Genomic DNA, 14,164 nt, shown 5'->3' with positions numbered 1-14,164 from the left:
CAGACGATTGGTGCTAATGCATTATATAAAGTATCATAGGGATGCTTTAAATTATTGCTAACATATTATCATCACTTTGCCTTTCTCTGATATCAGCTGCACACTTGTATTTTTAACAGCTGTAATTTTATATTATTAGCAAACTATTTTCACAAACAGGGAAAAATATTAAAAACCACATGTCGTGGTGGTTCCGGTACAGTGGATGTCTCCAGGAGCACATTTTGTCATATTGACATGCAAACTCAACTCTAGTATCATGCTAGGTCCTGTTTAGGTGCAGTTTTCACAAAACTCTACTACTTGTCTAAATGTAAATGAAATACTAAGATCTGTTTATAAACATGGAAACATATAGCAAGTTTCTTTCTTCCTCTTTCCAGTTGGTCGATCACTCCCATAATGTATCCTGCATCCTTCTGGTTTAAGGTTCCCAGTACAGCCTATGTCTTTCTCATAGTCATCAACCTCTTCATAGGCATCACTGCAACTGTTGCAACCTTCCTTCTACAGCTCTTTGAACACGACAAGGTCTGTTGGATTCTTTTATCTTACCTCAGACACACAGCCAAACGCATCACTCGTTTCCCCTTCAACAGCAAAAGTACAGATTTGGAAGAGATGGTGATCTTTGAGTTAGATCACCTGCTCTTCCACATACTGGAATGAATACTACAAAATGGAAAAGTATCTGACATGACCTTTGCTTTTTACTGTATTTCTTTCTTTTACTTCTTTTTTTTCTTTTTGCAGGATTTGAAAAAAGTGAACAGTTACCTAAAGTCCTGTTTCCTCATCTTCCCCAACTACAACCTGGGTCATGGCCTGATGCAGATGGCCTACAACGAGTACATCAATGAATACTACGCTAAAATAGGTACACTAAGCACCGAGCTGGCTAATTACAATAAAGTTAAGAGAAATATCTTAAACTACTATGATTTATTTAACAGAGATGAACCAACACTTCTTGCAAGAACCTAAAAGTTGTGCTATACATACTTAAAGATTTATAAGGGTATTCAGAGCACATTCTTAGTTTGGTGCTACAGAAGTTTTGTTGAGAACAAAGATTTACAGTCTTGCAGGCTTTTCTGTTTTATTCATAATGATTTTAGGAGATTGAAGAGCAAAGCTGCACATTAAGTTGTTGTAATTATGTGTTTTAGGGCAGTTTGACAAGATGAAATCACCATTTGAGTGGGATATTGTGACTCGAGGACTTGTTGCAATGACAGTCGAAGGCTTTGTTGGCTTCCTCATCACCATCCTCTGTCAGTACAACTTTCTGAGGAACCCGCCGTGAGTTTTCTATATATAGTTTTGAACTGGATGCCTACCACTTAGTTACACAGAGGGTCGTATGCTGAGAGATCTACAGTTAGAGTTGGCTGAGGACTGTACTAAAAATGTACTTACAATATAAACAAAGGGTACGTTAAAAACACAACTACCGGTAAGCATGAATGACTTAACAACAGGAAAAAGGGGAAAAACCCCAGAACTTATGTACTGTACCAAGCCGGCACCAAAGCAGCTTTCAGATTGATGCTTCGTATATAAGACAAATAATGTAGTAGGGTTTCCTGCTGTTACACAGCTTTCAAATATCAGTGTGGCAGGGCGTGGTCTGAGGCGCAGCTACAAAATAAAACAAAATAATTCCCCACTCGCCCCAGCCTTCATGCTCGGGTCGTCTACCAGAGGCCTGGGAGCTTGAGGGTCCAATCCAATTTTATTTATAAAGCAATTTAAAATACCCAGCACAGGACCAAAGTGCTGTGCAGAAAACAAGTTAAAAACAGTAGAATAACAGAAAACAGCAAAAATACGTAAATAAAACACAGGGTCCTGCGCAGTATTTTAGCTGTTCCCAGGACTGACTCTGGACAGACAGGATCTTAGCTCGCACCCTAGGGGGCGTCTCCCATTTTGACCTCGGGACTTCCAGGTTATACTCGGCACAGATGTTCCTGTACACTATGCCGGCCACTTGGTTATGGCGTTCCATGTATGCCTTGCCTGCTAGCATCTTGCACCCTGCTGTTATGTGCTGGATTGTCTCTGGGGCATCTTTACACAGCCTGCACCTGGGGTCTTGCCTGGTGTGATAGACCCCAGCCTCTATGGATCTTGTACTCAGAGCTTGTTCTTGTGCTGCCATGATTAGTGCCTCTGTGCTGTCTTTCAGTCCAGCTTTGTCCAGCCACTGGTAGGATTTCTGGATGTCACCTGCCTCTGCTTTCTACCAGTGGTACATAACGTGCACCCTTTGCAGAGAGCTCATTTCCGCCACTTGTATCTGCAATCTCGTTCTTTCGTTCACTACCCAAAGCTTGTGACCATAGTTGAAGGTAGGGACACAGAGAGGTGAAGGCAGGACATAATTAAGAGCTTCACTTTAATGCTCAGCTCTCTCTTCACCACAATGAACTGGTACAGCATCCGCATCACTGCAGGCACAGCACGGATTGGTGCTGTGCCTGCAGCACTCCCCTCGCTTGTGGATAATTATTATTAAACCTTTATTTAACCTGGAAAATAGCACTATACCCTAAACAAGACCTCAAACAGCTGCAAACAGCTGAGCTGGAGGCCACCACCTGATGAAGCTAACAGAACCACATCGTCTGCGAAAAGCAGAGATGAGATTCTGAGACCACAAAAAGTGAAAGCCTTCTGCCACTTGGCTGCACCTAGAAATTCTGTCCATAACAACTATGAAAAGAATCGGTGACAAAGGGCAGCCAAGTCCATCACCCGCCGGAAACAAGTAAAACCTATTTCCGGCAATGCAGACCAAGCTCTTGCAACGGTTGTATAATGATCGAATGGCCCGTAGCAATGGGCCAGACACCCCATATTCTCAGAGCACCTCCAACAGGACAGTCTGAGGGACACGGTCGAATGCCTTCTCCAAGTCCATGAAACACACATAGGCTGGTTGGGCAAACTCCCATGCACCCTCAAGTATCCTTGAGAGGGTAAAGAGCTGGTCCAGTGTTCCACGACCAGGACAAAAACTGCATTGTCCTCCTGTATCCGAGGTTGGACTAACGGACAGACTCTCCTTTCCAGCACCCTGGCATAGACTTTCCCAGGGAGGCTGAGGAGTGTGATCCCCCTATAATTGAAGCAAACCCTCCAGTCCCCTTTCTTGAAGATGGGAACCACCATCCCAGTTTGCCAGTCTAGAGCTACCGCCCCTGATCTCCACACAACATTGTATAGACGTGTCGACAAAGACAGCCCTACAACAACATCCAGAGTCTTCAGGAACTCAGGCCGAAGCTCATTTACCCCAGGGGCCACCAAGGAATTGTTTAACTGCCTCAGTGACCTCGCCCACGGTGATAGACGACTCACCCCCCTCCCCAGACTCTGCTTCCTCTATGGAAGGAAGAGGTGGGATTAAAGAGGTCATTGAAGTTTTCCTTCCACCGTCCGACAGTCCAAATCAGCAGTGCTCCACCCACACTATGCAGAGTGTGGGTGGAGCACTGCTTTCCCCTCCTGAGTCACCTGACAGTTTGCCAGAATGAGGCAATCTGAAAGTCTTTTTCCATGGCCTCTCCAAACTCCTCCTACAGTTTAAGGTTTTGCTTCAGCCGCTGTTAGGTTTAAATTGTTAAATGTTATCATTGTGTTACTTAAATTTGTAAAACTGTATGATCAAAGACATTCCTTTGTTTCTATTGCCGTCCGCAGCCTGTTGACTGGTGGGGGAGGCTGTAGTGTTTATTGTAGGCACATCCTATGTGAGGGTTCTGTTTTCTTGTTTAGTAAGCTTCCTTCTTTTATGATCCTTTTGTGGGCAGGAGGTCACACAAACGCACCCCCAAACTCACACACACACATGCAAACACACACAGTCTCACACAGGCACACACACACACACGTGCTTACACACATATGGTACCTTATCTTTTATAACCATAGGGGGGTTTACAATGGGTGGTGCTGTGTGTACTGTAACTGTTTTCAATGAAAGGCAGCAAGCGGAGGCCGGGGTGGAAGTGGTCTGAACGAGGGCAGAAGGGCTGCTCTGAGATCCTCCCTTGCGCAAGTAAAATCGCTGTTCGTCTTGCTTCCTTAATGGGAATAAGTCTCTAAACCAGCGGCCTGTGGAAGTGCAGACCCAACAGCTGCTGCCCGAGCCAAGTTCTGCTTGGCCTTAATCCGTGTAATTTGAGAAGCCAAAATCAAAATCTCAATGAAATTGATTTTCACTATTCTTTGCTTGTATATGGCTAACGTGAACAGAGATGGCATGATACCACTTTTTTATGTCCGATACCGATATCATAAATTTGGATATCTCCCAATAGTGATATAAATCCGATAGAGCATATTTTATAATCAATGAAACGTTTGTTTTTTTTCAATATCTTGCTGCATTTTGCACAAGTTCATACTTAAGTTTAAAAAACTAAACTAAACTAAAGCTATTCTGTTATAACTGTATGCAAAAAATACACTGCAGCCAAAATCTTTCATAGTTCAGCACTCATCAATCTAATTTACTTAAACCTGCACCTCCTCCTCATTCTGGTATTTTAAAGAGTACTTAGTGGAAATATTAAACAACCTAACTAACATGGTTGCCAACTCCCAGCAAAAAAAAAAAAAAAAAAGGGAACCACCCCCCACCCTCTGCCTTATAATGCTTAATTGACGTAATCAAATTTAATTTAATGCACATGTAAAAGAAAATGCACAGAAATCAATTATTTTTCTACAATAATTAAATAGATTCAACATCTTTCTTTCACAGATGGTTCCCAAAGGAAAAAGTACTATAGCTTACTAGGGTATATTAGACTTAATAGTTCCTACACAATAATAATATTATAATGGTCTCGCACGCCACAGCCGCTCTATCACGTGACCACACTGCTCCGACGTGCTACGGTTCTGAGCTGAGTTACGCCATGTGGCAAGTTTTGTGAGGTGCTTTTGGGATATTTAATGGATCGATTACATTTTTTATTTCTCTCCGATATCCGATCCAGTAATTTAGGTCAATATCAGACCGACACCGATACGTAATATCGGATCAGTCCATCTAAATACACATACTTTTAAAATACAAATACGTTTAAAAAATGTTGTTGTAAAAGTCTTCAATACAGTTCTGTAACTGCAGACCAAGGAGAAACTATGCTCATATCCCCCTTCTTGTAGTTGATAAAAGATATGTAAAGACAAGTGGAATTACTTACTGACAGAGTGAATACGCTAAAAGATGACTGGAGTATATGTGCTTAGGAGGGTGCCGGTCAGCTCCAAGCCTATCGATGACGATGATGTAGACGTGGCCTGTGAGAGACAAAGAGTGCTGCGTGGAGACGCTGACAATGACATGCTGAAGATCAAGAACCTAACCAAGGTTAAACTTTAATATGTACTTTGCTAACTTTTACACAACTGCATATTTTAAACTATTCGTTCAGTTATGCCATTACTTTAAAATGATCCTACTCTGTTAAAGTGGTCATTACTATCAAAAAGTTACTTTGCTTGATCCTCAGGTATACAAATCCAGAAAGATGGGACGTATCCTTGCAGTGGATCGCCTGTGTCTGGGTGTCCGGCCCGGAGAGTGCTTTGGATTGCTCGGAGTAAATGGAGCTGGGAAAACCAGCACCTTTAAGATGCTGACAGGAGACGAGTGTACTACTGGAGGAGAGGCTTTCATTAACAGAAACAGGTTAGTGGCTGAAATAACAGAGTGCACTGTAAATGTGACTGTAACATTCTTAGCAGATACTTTAGCAGCAAAGGACATCAGACATCAAATACATGGGCACTGACTATAGTCTGGGTTTGTACTGCAGGACCACTGCTGAAGTGATGCCAACTGTGCTTGTGTGTGTGTGCATGTGTGCAGTATCCTGAAGGACCTGTTACGTGTGCAACAAGGTATCGGCTACTGTCCACAGTTTGATGCTCTGTTTGATGACCTGACAGCCAGGGAGCATCTGCAGCTTTACACTCGCCTGCGTGGCATTCCTTGGAAAGACCAAGAAAGGGTTAGTCTCTCTCTCTCTCTCTCTCACACACACACACACACACACACACACACACACACACACACACACACACACACACACACACACACACACACACAGCTTTAGGTTTACTAACAGAAACTGTGATCAAAATCGTAATAATAGAAAGACAAGTATCAGCAGTGAGGATACGCCAGCATGTTGATCATGAAGATTTTGGCCAGTCCTCACTTTCTCAGTGAAGAGGATAATGCCTCATATTCATGACCAAACTCATTCTGGGTCCGGCATTTCATAACCTTCCTACAGTCAAAGTGTCACTGGCTAACTTGGAAACATGGATATATTTCCTCAGACAGTCGCTGACCCACTGCTAAAGCCATGGTGAATGGACTGGTTCTGATATATATTCTACCTGAGCACCCAAAGCAGTTTCAGCAACTTGCCCCGTTTACCCATTTATACAAGCACTGTGTGTGCAGGCTGTGTAACATTCACACACATACAGTTGTGTTCAAAATAACAGCAGTGTGTTTTAAAACATGAGTAAAGCTCAAAATATAATAACGTTTTTACAACATTACAACGCTGTAATGTTGTAACACTGCACATTATATTTTAGCATTCCTGTGAATCACTAAACTAATATTTAGTTGTATAACCACTGTTTCTGAGAACTGCTTCACATCTGTCCTGCATGGAGTCGCCCAGCTTCTTGCAGCCCAGGATGATTGGACAACCTTCCACAATTCCTCTGCATTTCTTGGTTTTGCCTAAGAGGCAGCATTTTTGAATGTTTTGAATGTGTTTGGGGTCGTTGTCTTGTTGAAACACTCATTTCAGGGGCATTTCCTCTTCAGCATAAGGCAGCATGACCTCTTCAAGTGTTTTGATATAAGCAAATTGATCCATGATCCCTGGTACGTGATAAATAGGCCCGACACCTTAATAAAACAGCCCTATATGGTGATGCTTGCACCACCAGGCTTCACGGTCTTCAGAGTGTTCTGTGGCTTGATTTCAGTGTTTGGGGGTCGTGTGACAAACTGTCTGTGGCCCTTGGACCCAAAAGGAACAATCTTACTTTCATCAGTCCAGAAAATGTTTCTACATTTCTCTTTAGGCCAGTCCATATGTTCTTTGGCAAATTGTAGATTTGTTTCTTCACATAGTGAACGACCTCACTGATTGGACTCTGCTATTACTTTGAACACGCCCCTTTCACTTCATTATTCAGTTGCACAGACTCAGGTGCATTCATGTGATGATTGTTGGGTCTGTTGGTTTCTCTGACTCTGCTGCACCTACTGATAAATTATTTGCCATGTAATAATATGATTTATATCAAAAACACTGACTGATCTGGTTAATCATGTTGGACTGCTATTACTTTGAACACAACTGTACATATTCCAGTGGTTGCATCGATTTCAAGTTGAGGTGAGTGTCTTGCTCAATAATACGGCACAGAAACCAAACCAGTCTGCATGGAGGGATAAGAAAAGATGATCTGTGCCACTGCTTGAAAAAGCATTCTCGTTTCTTGTTTCCTCTCCCATGAACCTGCTGCCCTCCATCTTTGAACCAAGGCAGGTGTTCGTAATGGTTTATATTTTTGTATCTGGACAGACTGACATCCATCTGTTTATCATTCATTTTCTGCTGTGGCAGCAGCAGAGATGCCCAGACCTCCAACTACACAGTCACCTCTGAGGGGACATCAAGATGTTTCCAAGCCAGCAGAGACATCATCTCTGTAGTGTGGGTTTACCCCGGGACCTCTGCCCAGCAGGACATTAGGGCTGTTCGATATAACGATATATATCGGATGACGATATAAAAACGTCTGTCGTTTGTTTTGTGGTGTCGTAAAATAAACTGTTTACAGCAATATTTTTCATGGTTCTGATGGTCACTGTAGTATTAATTTCTTAAAGTTCTCTCTTTCTCTTATATTTAATATAACCACACTACAGACAGACAAGCACCTGTTTTTACGTGTTGTCGTTAGCAACAATGACGGTAAAACCATCGCGTGGCTCCGCTGTCCGCTTGTTTGTTTTCCACGTAAACCTTTCACAATAAAGCTCAAGATCCTGTTGAGATTTTTCAAAATAAACTGAATCAGGTGAAAGAGTATGCAGAGTGTTTACGGATGAGAAGCAAAAAAGAGCCGTCAGGTGCTAAAAAATAAACCTTTGAAAGAAAATGGTGGAAAGAAAACACTCGACTCCAGCTACACGACGCCCAGCTGGAGACACTTCACACAAGTCGAGCTGCCCGAGATTCACAGAATTTATAGAAAATGTTACATTGTTGTGATTTATATCGTTGTCAGGACGATAAATGTCTTATATCGGGATATGAGATTTTGGTCATATCGCACAGCCCTATAGGACATACCCTAAACCCTTTACTAAGGGGGCATCCAACCAGCTCATCTGGCTTATTTTGATGTGTAGGAGTAGCAGCTTTGGTGGAACCGTACCCACAGCTTGTGACCGTGGTTGAGGGTAGAAATGTAGATGAAACAGGTGATCACTTTTATCCTCAGCTCTCTCTCCACTACAGTGTCCGTCTGCTCATAACCATCTCATGACCACCAATATGCAAACCGCTCTGCCACTTTCCTGCGCCTTGAAATGCTGCCTGTAAAAGTTATGGCAAAGAGCAGCCCTGGCGGAGTCTGACTTCAGTGTCCCACAAACAGGATGAACACCACATTGTGTCCTCCTAGTTCCAAGATTTGACTAACTGGTAGTCTCTTCCTTCCAGCACACTAGCATAGATATTACTGGGAAGGTTGAGAGATAAGTTGCCTCTGAAAGCTCAACCTCTGGTACAGTTTTTTTGAAAAGGGAACCACCAGAGCAGAATGGTTCACTTGGACTTGATCAGAATCAGAATCAGAAAGGGGTTTATTGCCAAATGTTGAGCAGGTTTACAACATTAGGAAATTGCTGCGGTGCTTCAGTGCAAACATAGTGTCATAAATAGCACTTAAATAGACATGAAAAAATAAAAGTAGGGATAAGAATTAAAAGTGCTACGTAGAAAGATATGTGCATGAGCTATACATGAGATATATACATGAGAATAAGAATTAAGAGTGCTACGTAGAAAGATATATACATGAGTGCAGGTGGTGATCAGTGCCAAACATGGAATGATGCAGTGACACAGCGTAGGGTCATGTGTTAGTGGCGGGGACAGTCATGTGGTTATTGTTCATGTGTCCAACAGCAGAGGGGAAGAAACTGTTCTTATGGCGAGAGGTTCTGGTGCGAATGGACCGGAGCCTCCTGCCTGAGGGGAGCAGGTCAAACAGACTGTGTCCAGGGTGAGAAGGGTCAGCTGAGATCCGAGCTGCACGCCGCAATGTCCTGGAGGTGTACAGGTCCTGCAGAGATGGGAGTCTGCAGCCAATCACCTTCTCAGCAGAGCGCACAACACGCTGCAGTCTCTGTTTGTCCCTGATAGTGGCTCCAGCGTACCACACGGTGATGGAGGAGGTGAGGATGGACTCGATGATTGCAGTGTAGAACTGCATCATCGTCCGTGTTGGCAGGTTGAATTTCTTCAGCTGCCTCAGGAAGTACATCCTCTGCTGGGCTTTCTTGATGACGGAGGTGATGGTGGGCTCCCACTTCAGGTCCTGGGTGATGGTGGTACCCAGGAAGCGGAATGAGTCCACAGAGGTGATGGGGGTGTCAGTCAGGATGATGGGGGGGAGTGGGGCTGTGTGCTTCCTGAAGTCCACAATAATCTCCACTGTCTTCTGGGCATTCAGCACCAGGTTGTTGTGGCTGCACCAGGACACCAGACGTTCAACCTCCCTCCTGTAGGCAGACTCGTCCCCGTCCGACATGAGTCCGATAACGGTGGTGTCATCTGCAAACTTGATTAGCTTGACAGACTGGTGGGTGGAGGTGCAGCAGTTGGTGTACAGGGAGAAGAGCAGAGGAGAAAGAACACAGCCCTGAGGGGAGCCGGTGCTGATGGTCCGGGAGTCCGAGACATTCTTTCCCAGCCTCACATGCTGCTTCCTGTCCGTCAGGAAGTCAGTGATCCACCGGCAGATGGGATCAGGCACATTCATCTGGGAAAGCTTGCCTCGGAGATGGTCTGGAAGGATGGTGTTGAAGGCAGAGCTGAAGTCCACAAACAGGATCCTGGCGTAGGTTCCTGGGGAGTCCAGATGCTGCAGGATGAAGTGTAGGGCCATGTTGATGGCGTCGTCTACAGACCTGTTGGCTCTATATGCAAACTGCAGGGGGTCCAGGAGGGGGGCCGTGAGGGTCTTGAGATAGGAGAGAACTAGGCGCTCAAATGACTTCATGACCACAGATGTCAGAGCCACGGGTCTGTAGTCATTTAGTCCAGTGATCCTAGGTTTCTTGGGGACAGGGATTATGGTGGAGGACTTGAAGCAGGCAGGCACATGGCATGCCTGCAGTGAGGAGTTGAAAATGCCAGAAAACACTGGGGCCAGCTCGTTTGCACAGTGTCTGAGGGTGGCAGGAGACACGCCGTCTGGGCCGGGAGCTTTCCGAGCATTCAAACTCTTAAACTGCTTCCTCACATCTGCTTCATGAATATGAAGAGTTGTGGTCGGAGGAGGTGGTGTGAAATCCTCTTTTGTGTGGGGTGAGGAGGGGGGTGTTGCAGGTGAAGTGATTGAAGGTGGTGATGGCTCTATGGAGGGGGGAGAGGTGGGGGAATGAGTGTCCAAAGTGTCTCTATTGTTGGGGTCGTTGGAGGTGTGAAGGCTGCCTGATGGCTCGTCAAAACGGCAGTAGAAGTTGTTGAGGGTGTTGGCTAAGAGCAAGTCGTCAGTGGAGTGGGGGGTTTTAGGCTTGTAGTTGGTGATATTCCTAAAACCTTTCCACACAGAGGCCGAGTCATTCTCTGAGATCTGCTGCTGCATCTTCTCAGAGTGCTGGTGTTTAGCAATGTCCACTTCTTTAGTGAACCTGTACTTGGCCTCTCTGTAGCAGTCCCTGTCTCCGCTTCTGAACGCCTTTCTCTTTTCCAGCCACAGCTTTTTGAGTTTAGGAGTAAACCAGGGTTTGTCATTGTTATAACTCACCCTGGTGCGTGATGGCACAATGCTGTCCTCACAGAAGTGGATATAGGAGGTGACAGTGTCCGTAAACTCGTCCAAGCTGTTAGAAGCAGCCTTCATTGTGTCCCAGTCTGTGGTCTCCAAACACGTGCGAAGCTCCTCCACAGCCTCGTTGCTCCACAGTTTTTTAGTCCTCACGACAGGTTTGGAGAGCTTCAGCCTCTGTCTGTACGCGGGGATTAGGTGGATCATGACGTGGTCAGAAAGTCCGAGTGAAGCGCGGGGCACCGCGCGATAGGCCCCGCTGATCGTGCTGTAACAGTGGTCCAATGTCCTCTCCTCTCTGGTTGGGCATTTAATATACTGCTTATATTTCGGAAGCTCATGGCTCAGATTGGCTTTGTTAAAGTCCCCAAGAGCAATGATGAGAGAGTCCGGGAATGTCCGCTCCGTGTGGAGAATCTGCTCCGCGAGTGCGCACTGAGCTGCCTGCGCATCTGCGTCTGGCGGGATGTAAACAGCGGCCAGGATGAATGAAGCAAACTCCCGCGGAGAATAAAACGGTTTGCAGTGGATAAAAAGATATTCCAGAGAGGAAGAGCAGTGCTGAGCAATCACTGTCACATCTGTGCACCAGCCACTATTAATGTAGAAGCAGAGACCTCCACCTTTGGACTTACCGGAGAGAGCGGCCTGCCTCCAGCCTCCCTCGAAATGCTGTCAGATCTCTGCCGATGGTCTGAATTGAAGCTCTCATACAGCAGGGCCACTGTCATACTCTCCCAGCTTACCCACACTATGCCACACCATGCTTTTGGGATCACTGTGCCATGTTCAGCATCCTCTCCTGCCCCCTGATTCACAACCAGGTGGTACAGCGGGGCTAGGCATTGGCATTGAGCCCTGGCACCACCTGTCACCTCTCGGCCACCACCCAGTCACAACTAGTCGCAGGGAGATGTGGCGGCCCCACTTTAGAAATCCAATATATTAAGCCTGAAGGGTTCTAATGTTACTTTGAGCAAGATAAGTGAGGCGTGCAACAGCAACAACAGCTGATATTATGCTTCCTGTTTCCATTGAGATTAATAAACAGGTTCTTTTGATGTTACAGAACTTATCGCTTCGTTTGTTTGTACTTGAGCAGAGACAGAAATCAGAGCTAGTTACATACCTGCTATCTGGTTGTGTATCATTGTACAACTTAAGGTTGAAATTAAGGTTTGTACTAATCCAGTTCTCTTTCACATATGTTACATATATGTTACATATTACATGTACAGCGTATGACTCTCCTTTTAGAAAGGCGTTGACGTTGGTGGGTCAGGTGAGTCAGAGTTTCTCTCTAGCTTATAAAGAGAGCCCGGTGGGTTGCTCATGGAGTCACACGTTTGCAGCCTTAGAGTCTTCTGTAACCTGTGGTCCTTACTGGCGTGTTGCTCAGTTTACATGCTGGGTGGGACCTTGATTTGGTTCAGTAATCTGGTGGTCAGTGAGGGTTCCTCTCCAGCCTGCAAAAAGAGCCCAGTGTGTAACTCGGGGAGAAGTTTGCTCCGCACCTCCTAAAATTTAATATAGGTTGGTTGTGGCCCCTTACCAGCGTGTTGCTCGTAGGTTGCACGCTAACACACTCAGTGTGGTGCTCGAGTTCTGGATTTGGACCCAGATATATTCTTTTGTATGTTTGAGAAGCTTGTAGATTCACGTGGTTGGTCGGATGGTGAGCAGACTTTGTTTCTACAGCGTCTCAGCATCTCTTTGTGCTGTTTAAATGTTAATGTGCGGTGATACAGGGATGTTTGGTAAAGCCTTACCTTCAGCACCAAGACGCCTCTTTCACAAGACTGCGGCCTCTACCTCATCTTCGGTGGTGCTTGAGAGGAAGGAGGAGTATTGGAAGATAGGATGCTGCAACATCATCTTAAAAAAATTGGTGGGAAGCTCTGGGCAACTTGTACATTTGGATGAAGATAAACCCGAACAACTGATTGACAACAGACAGTTACATGCACTGGAAACGCTGCATCCAGATGAACAGAATAAACTTTTTGGGAACATTATAGAGTCTTATCTGTCTCTGTTCTCAGGTACACCATCTTGTGGTCACTTAGTGGACCATGATATTGATGATACTCAGCCTATTAAACAGCATTTTTACCGGTCATCTCCTGATAAGCGACAGATATTAGAATCTGAGGTAAATGGTAAAATGGTGTTGCCTTCTTCCTCTGCTTGTTCATCTCTGTGTTTGCTGATGTAGAAGTCAGATTTCAAATTTAGGTCTTGCACTGACTTTTGCTAAATTAATGGCGTCACACAGCCAGGTGCATATCCTCTTCCCAGAATGAAAGATTGTATTGACCAGGTAGCCACGACAAACTTTGTGAGCAAGTTTGACCTTTAGAAAGGGCGTCGACAGGTTCCTCCGTCTCAGAGAGCCAAATACATTTGTTCTGTCCTTCAGGTCTGTATTTATATGCTGTCATGCCATTTGGTCTTTGAAATGCAGCAGCTTCTTTTCAAACATTAATGAATACAGTTGTGTCAGGATTATAAAGCAGTGCAGTTTATTTAGACGACGTAGGTGTTTACAGTGAAACCTGGGAGGAGCATGTAGAGCAAATGAAGACACCTGAACTGGTTTGACCATCAGTCTGGCTAAATGTAAATCTGCTAGAGCCACTATTACATGTTGTTTTTGTTTCCTGCCCATGGAGAAAACAAAAACCAAGAACATGAAGGCTCAGTAAGCTGAACTATAATCACAGACACCAGTCAGGATGCAATCCCTGACATGAAGGGGAAATATCTCTTTCCTCCACTAGGTTGAACCCCAATTCTCTACTGAATCATTCAGAGACCCTCGACCTCAGGCTCTTGTCCTGCCAAAGAGGTGATGTTAAACGGTCATGTTTGCTAACTGGCCAGCCTACCGTCAGAGCCTCAGCTCCTGACAGCCACCGAATTCACAAAGCCCCGACCCCCTCCTGTAGTCGTGTGTCTGCAGCAGGTGAGGTCCATCTAAACTGATAAAACTTAATTGCAACTTTTTGTGATGACTGAGTTTCCGGTTCATTTTTCGAGCAGG

At 44.9% G+C, this 14,164-nt stretch overlaps 1 protein-coding gene across 1 annotated transcript in view; it reads left to right on the top strand.

The window, feature by feature from the left end:
• The window catches only part of abca2 (ATP-binding cassette, sub-family A (ABC1), member 2), a 114,530-nt gene that overhangs the window by 85,959 nt on the left and 14,407 nt on the right, over positions 1-14,164 (top strand). The window contains exons 36-41 of the mRNA XM_085293258.1: positions 384-531; positions 754-877; positions 1,170-1,302; positions 5,269-5,389; positions 5,532-5,710; positions 5,891-6,032. Coding sequence (XP_085149384.1) covers positions 384-531; positions 754-877; positions 1,170-1,302; positions 5,269-5,389; positions 5,532-5,710; positions 5,891-6,032 — 847 coding nt within the window. The remainder of the gene's footprint in view (positions 1-383; positions 532-753; positions 878-1,169; positions 1,303-5,268; positions 5,390-5,531; positions 5,711-5,890; positions 6,033-14,164) is intronic.

Source organism: Mchenga conophoros, linkage group LG12 (assembly GCF_057382185.1).
Source record: "Mchenga conophoros isolate Kocher_MC1m ecotype Shallow Benthic linkage group LG12, M_conophoros_male_GT1.1, whole genome shotgun sequence".
In the NCBI taxonomy this organism is placed as follows: Eukaryota; Metazoa; Chordata; class Actinopteri; order Cichliformes; family Cichlidae; genus Mchenga; species Mchenga conophoros.
Note: the sequence above shows the minus strand (reverse complement) of the source record. Positions and strands in the feature narration are given on the sequence as shown.